This window comes from Gymnogyps californianus, chromosome 16 (assembly GCF_018139145.2).
Source record: "Gymnogyps californianus isolate 813 chromosome 16, ASM1813914v2, whole genome shotgun sequence".
NCBI classification, from domain to species: domain Eukaryota; kingdom Metazoa; phylum Chordata; class Aves; order Accipitriformes; family Cathartidae; genus Gymnogyps; species Gymnogyps californianus.
The window spans coordinates 14,915,070-14,921,478 of NC_059486.1; the positions used below are offsets into that span (position 1 = coordinate 14,915,070).

General features: G+C 55.3%; 1 protein-coding gene across 1 annotated transcript; it reads right to left on the reverse strand.

Annotated features, from left to right (window-relative positions):
* Positions 1-2,202: 2,202 nt before the first annotated feature.
* On the reverse strand, positions 2,203-3,330 carry CMKLR1 (chemerin chemokine-like receptor 1). Its single transcript, XM_050906917.1, has one exon. The coding sequence runs from the start codon at positions 3,328-3,330 to the stop codon at positions 2,245-2,247; it is 1,086 nt and encodes a 361-aa protein (XP_050762874.1). The 3' UTR covers positions 2,203-2,244.
* Between the last annotated feature and the right edge of the window lie 3,079 nt (positions 3,331-6,409).

Here is a 6,409-nt window from a genome sequence, read left to right on the forward strand (position 1 = left end):
GCTCAGCCTGTCGGTTCCCAGCCCCGAGGAGATGCGGAGATGCCTGCGGCTGGGTGCTGGGTGCCCCGCAGCCACCCTGTGTTATTGAGAGCAGCACCCAACAGCTGGCAGTCACCAATCTGCCATTAATTTCCCTTATAATCCCCGTCCCCCTGCTGCGTTTCCCTTCTGGGCTCAGGCTGGACACCCTTTATTTCCAGGATAAATCCCCCAGCCCTCTGCACCCCACTTTTAGCAGACTGGATCTACAGCATCCCCCGCAACACTGGCGAGGACAGGCATCTCCCTGCCCCAGTGTGGGGAACAAACGTGCCCCAGCACACACCATCTGGCAGCACCAAAACTGCAGCCAAACGCAGCGGATCCACCGGCATCCTGGTCCCAGGGGCGATGCAGGCAGCGCCAGGGGCTGGCAGCGCTGGGCAGGGATGCTGCAGGCAGCGCCTCGTCCCTCTCCTCCCGTGTAATGGGAGAGGAGCGAGCCGACAGCTTCATGGGGTGCAGGCGCTCCCCTCTCTCCCCATCATGCTGATGCTAACGAGGTTATGCAGACGAAGGCAGACCAGCGAGGCAGTGCCGAGGGCGGAGGGGATGCCCGATAATCTGAAATCCAGCTCCCATCGCAGCGTCCGCTATTATCCATGGCGTTCCCGCAGCTCAGGGCTGCAGCTCAATTACTGGGGCTTTGTGATTCGGTTTATATCTGCGTCTGGCATGATCTGCTACGGACGGGAGCCTGTAAATAGCTCCGTGCCTTTTCCTGGGAGCTGCCTCTTCACTGGTTTTTCCATTTTTTCTTTTTTAAAAAAAAAAGCTATAAATAAATATCTCAGCCTTTGCGGGCACCTGTGAGCAGACTTTCAATTGCCAGTGTGCCGGCCCCTGCACAAAGCTCCCCTGGGCATCGCGCGGGCTGGGACCCCCAGGGACCCCCTGAAATCTCTCTGGTGCCACTGGGGACCGCCCGAGCCCAGCTCCAGGGGTTGGCTCTGCTCCGGCACCCGGCGCAGGTGGAGGACTCGGTCGTTCCTTGCTTTCCTGGGAGTGAGAGGCTGTGGGTGACACGGAGAAACCAACACATAAATAAGCGTGACACCGGTGTCATAGTCAAGAAGCCCAAATGGTGACGGCGCTCCCAAATTAACTGTGCATGAAATTGGATAGAGACGGTGGCTCGGCCCATCCTTCACCGCAGAGATTTGTGTGCGGCGGCAGAGTCTCCCACCAGCGATGGGCTTGCTGCCTGGTCGGGAAGAGACAAACTCTTCCCATAGGACCGACTGATCGCACCAGGGAGCAGCCATCAATGGAGCCAGTCCCCAGGTCCACCTGGATCCAGGAGGGGACAGCAGGTCCTCCCCCAGGACCGCACTCCCCAGCCCATGGACCTGCTCCCCAGTGCCACCCAGGCACTTTGCAAGGAGCCGCTGGGACTCACGGCCCCGAGGGTCAAACTGCTCTGCAAAATGTACCATGTGAAACGTGCCCATCGAAGTGGGGTTTGTTCAAAAGACACTTCAAGTGAATCTTGCCCTCTTTTTTTCTCCCAGTTTGCCATGTCGGTGACCCTGCGCAGGTGGCCCTGGGTCTGGATCACCGAGAAGACATGCGAGATTTCCCGGTTCGTTGAGGTTGAGATAGTCAAACCCCTCTTACGAAGACACTTCCCAGGGCCTCCCTGGGTACCAAGTGCTCACAACACAATTAAAAACATATTGCGCTAGTACCAATATACTTTAGGACTTTAACATGAGTAAGCTATATGCATACATAGGACATAGGAAGACCGTCACCAATTTTGCCGTAGCAGGCATCATCCGTGGCGGGTGCCCATCCAGCCACCCATCTCGGGAGCCTGGCAGCAGAGGTGCCTTCCCAGACACATCCTCTGCCCAATCTCCCCATAACGATGTCTCTGGAAACAGCAGGAACGCCCATGCCAGGCCAGGCAATGCATAGATTAGACAGGAATGCCCTGAAATGTTTTCTTAAATAGTTTGGTGCAATCATCTTTGCAATCGCAAAGAAAGATCAAGGGCGGTTATATCTTCTCCACGTGCACAGAGTGGTGGCCTCCAACGCCTGCCAGCCCCCAGGCAGCAAGACCAGTCAAATACACTATAGGACAGCGTTGGACCATGCTCGTCCCACACCAGGGGCCATCGCAAGGGTGGCCACCATCATAGCGGTGGGCATGGGCAACACCGGAGGACTATGGACCTCCTGCAGGCATCCAGGTTGAGTTTAGAGGACTGTTGTCTCCTTCTCAGTCATTGAAGACATCTTGGAGAAACTCCTGTGAACGATGCTGGAGTGGCCTGTCTCCTCGCTGAGAGCGTTCACCAGTCTGGAAAGGATGGTGACCTTAAACTTCTTAAAGTCCTGGCCCATGAAGACATAGAGGACGGGGTTCATGCAGCTGTTGGAGGCAGCGAGCGCCGTCGTTATGGGGATGCTGATCTCAAACACGGAGCGCGGGATCATGTCGGGCTCTGTTTCCAGGAGGTTCAGCAGATGGTAGGGACTCCAGCAAAGGAAGAAGGTGACTATAATGGTGACGATGATCTTGAAGGGCTTTTTGGACTTGGCAAGGCGGTTTCGACGCAAGTTGAAGACGATGGCGATGTAGCAGAAAGTGATGATGGTTATGGGAAGGATGTACCCAGCGAGGAACCTGGTGATGTTCACTGTTCGGTGCCTTATTAGTGCCAGGGCTTGGTAAGACTTATTCCTGGAGAGGGAAAAGTTGCTAAAACAAATCACGGAGTTGTGGGCTTGTGCCGTGTCTCGGAAGACAAGAGATGGGCAGCTCATAATGATGCCGACGGTCCAGATAATCAAGCAAACTAAATACGCTAGGTTGGTCGACCGATGGTTTTGAGACCAGACGGGGAAAACCACTGACACATAGCGATCGAAGCTGATGGTGGTGAGCAGAAGGACACTGGTGTACATGTTGAGGATGAGGAGGAAGGAGTTCAACTTGCACATGACTGTCCCAAAGATCCAGTTGTACCGCATGGCCGTGTAAGCAATGTTTATGGGCAGGAAGATGTTGAAGAGGAAGTCGGCGACGGCCAAGTTGAGGAACCAGATGGCATTGACCGACTTCTTCATCTTCAGAGTTATGATTGCAATGACGAGGCCGTTCCCCAGGATGCCCAACACACAGGACACGCTGTAGATGACGACGGAGAGGATCCTCGCAACGTCCTTCGGGTCGTGGGACGGGTCTGTCCACACGCTGCCGGTCTCCTCATAGGTGTAATCTGGGTAGTCACTGTAGTTATCGATGTCGTCCAAGTAATTGGACAAATTGGGAAGCGCCATTATCTGTCAATAAACTACAGCCTGGTCAGTCCCGGGCTCTCCAGCCAGTGATGTTTCTCTGTGTGTTTCTGCTGAGCAAACACATGGTGTTAATCAAAGCAAGCACAGCCCGTGGGAGGGACGCCGGCCCCGCAACGCGCGCGGGCACGAGAGGCCGTGGAGAGAGAGCACGGAGCACACAGGTACACGGGATCCCATGGGGACCCCGCCACTGGCCCCGGAGGAAGATGCTCCCACAGCTCCTCACCGGGTTTCCACCCCCCGACCAAGAGACATCAGCTCCCTGAGCCACAGGACGTGATTCAGTCCCTTGTCTCCACCAGGATGTGGCTGTAGCCTCATCCTGCAAAAAATGTCTATTACCCGCCTACTTCCAGGGGAAAAACTAGGATGATGCTTATTAACAGCTCATTAACAGCTTTGAGACCTTCCAATCTGCAAAATATTACATCTCTTCTCTTTTGTTCTCCCGAGCACCCAGCAAATTGGACTGAAAATCCAGCATGCAGCTCACCACGCACCCCACTGATGCCAGGCACCCAGCCCGGTGAAACTGGTGTTACACCCTTTCACCTCTCCTCTCCGGCGCGGCAGCCGTGCTCCCGGCGCGGCTGGATGCCCGGCGGGATGCGGGGAGAGGTGGCGGTTCAGCGTCCCACGGCACAAAGGCAGCTCCCTCCACGCGAGTCTAGGGACGGAGCTGTAATATTAAAGCCGAGATCAAACGAAGGTCCTTCACCCTCGGATGTGGGGTTAAGGGAGGAAACAGCCGCCGCAGTGATTTAACCCTATGCAGCCTCCCCGGCAGGCTGGTGCTGCCCCGTGCCTCGGGGGGCTGTGCTGGCCTGGGGACCCCCCCTGCCACGGATCTGATGAATTTGGGGTCCTGTCATGATCCCAGCAGCTTTTGGGATAATCCAGTGCAGAAATCCTGTACCGTACACTCGGTACAAGCATCCGACGCGAGCCAGCACCAGTAGGTACACAGAAAGAACCCTACAATCAAGCCCACGGTAACGTTATTATAAACAATTATTAAAGCCATAAATATGCGTGAGGTGCCTGGACTCTCATATGGTTATTTCTCTGATTAAATCAGTGCCCTGCGTGTTTTAAAATGTTAATTGCAATAACTAACAGCGTCGTTTGCCATAATCGGAAGCTGGTCTCCACCAGCCACTTAGAGCCTTGTGTTAAATGGGTTCAACCACTCCCCTGTGAGCAGTCACGGTGGGTTAGAGCCAAGAGCCACCAAAGCCAACTAGCAAAGCCCCAGCACGCCGGAGCGAGCCATGGCAAGAGGGGCGAGATCTGTGCGAACCCCGGCACGGGACATCACACCCGACCTTGTCTTTGCAGGAAGGACGTGGCTCTGCCCATCCAGGCTGGACCCTCCTGTTCTCAGGGATTTTCAGCTCAAAGGTCCCCCTGAGCATCACCCTCTCCTCCAGCCCTGCTTTGAAATCCCCGTGGTGTTTGTGTTGTAACCTATTGTTTCTCCCTGGGCTTTTCCTCCTGTTCCTTCCTCCAATTGCTGCTGCTCCCATCGCTGCAAAGTCCCCGGCCGGGGGCTTAAATCACAGCCCCACCGCCTCCCCTCTTGCCAAGATCCAGGAGACGATAAGCAGCCAGAATAAATAAGGTTTGAGCGCAAAGCCTGTGAATTAGTTTGAGCTGGAAGGAGGCCTTGCCCCGGCAAAACCTTGATGGCCGAAAGGATGAATTAAAGTTGATGATCCGGTGGCAGTAACAGTATCAGCAGAACCGGCTCTTACAGCGCTGACGGCTAATGTTCCTGGGTAATGAGCCGTCCCGACCGCTGCCTTTACGGACCAGCGCTTTTCATGTCATCACCTTTCCAAAGGCAAAGCCGCAGAAAGGCGGGGGAGCCCAGAGCCCCACGTCCATCCCACTCCACCCCGTCACCCTCGGCCACAGAGCCCCAAAGCTCCTGGGACTCGCTCTGTCACCGGGGAGAAAACCCCAAGAAATGCCACCCGCCTGCCCTTTCCACCATGGTGTCACCCGTGGGGTGAGCGAGGGATCCCCGGGGACGGACCACGGCCCCTCACCACCACGAGGTCAACCAGACCCCGGGTTCACCACAGCACCCATCAGTCCCCTGCCCGGGGTGGGCAGGAGGGATTCCTGCAGCTTTACAGGCTCCTCTTCCAACTGCACCCACATATATTTTTAATGTAAAATCTCCTCTTTATTATTATTTTTTAATCGCTGAGCCCAGCGAGCACAATGACATTCAGCTTGACATTTCAAAGCTGTATTTAATGGATTATTTAGTTGAATTGTCTGTTTATTTTGCTCTTCCCCCACACCTCCGCCGTCTTTTTTTTTTTCTGGTTTTAACATTTGCCCTTCTCATGGCAGACAGACGAGGCAGGAGATGTAAAAGAAACCCCCCCAGACCTCTGCCAGGTTGGGCAGCGGGGTGGCCCCGGTCCCCACTTGGGATGAAGATGGCCGGAGAGCAACAGGAGCAGCAGGGCTCTGTTTCCCCACGGGGTTTGGCAGATGATGGGTTTGTTTCCAGGGCTCGTGCGGAGCTACCGCAAACCCCAATGCAGCGGACAGGCAGGTGCCAAACCCGCCGTGAACCTCCTGGGACAGCTCTGGGCACCGGGGATGAGATGGGCACTGGGAGCTGGAGCCCAGACCCACTGGAAAATCGTCCAGCAAATTCCCACCTGCCTCCCCAAAACCCTCCCAAAAAACGGAAGGCCTGAAGGGTGGCTGCGTGAAACCTCCCCGTTTCTCACTGCAAAAAAACCCCGAAGTTTGGGGAAAAAAAAAAAAAGCCACATAATCATAAGTGTGTTTCAATGCTCCTCTCTGGGTTGAAAATAGCCAGCTCAAGCCAAAACCACTTTGCTCTCCATTCAGTCTACTCATCTCTGCCCTCCTACCTCAACAAAAAAGAGCACAGGATCTACCCAAAATAGCCTTTTAGTCCAGCCAGCCGCCGACAGCCCTGTCATTCCCACAGCTGTATTTGTCTTGGTACCCGGGGAAGGCTGAGTCCGGCCCGCGGGCGCCAGGGTGGGATTCCCGACGGGCAGCTCGC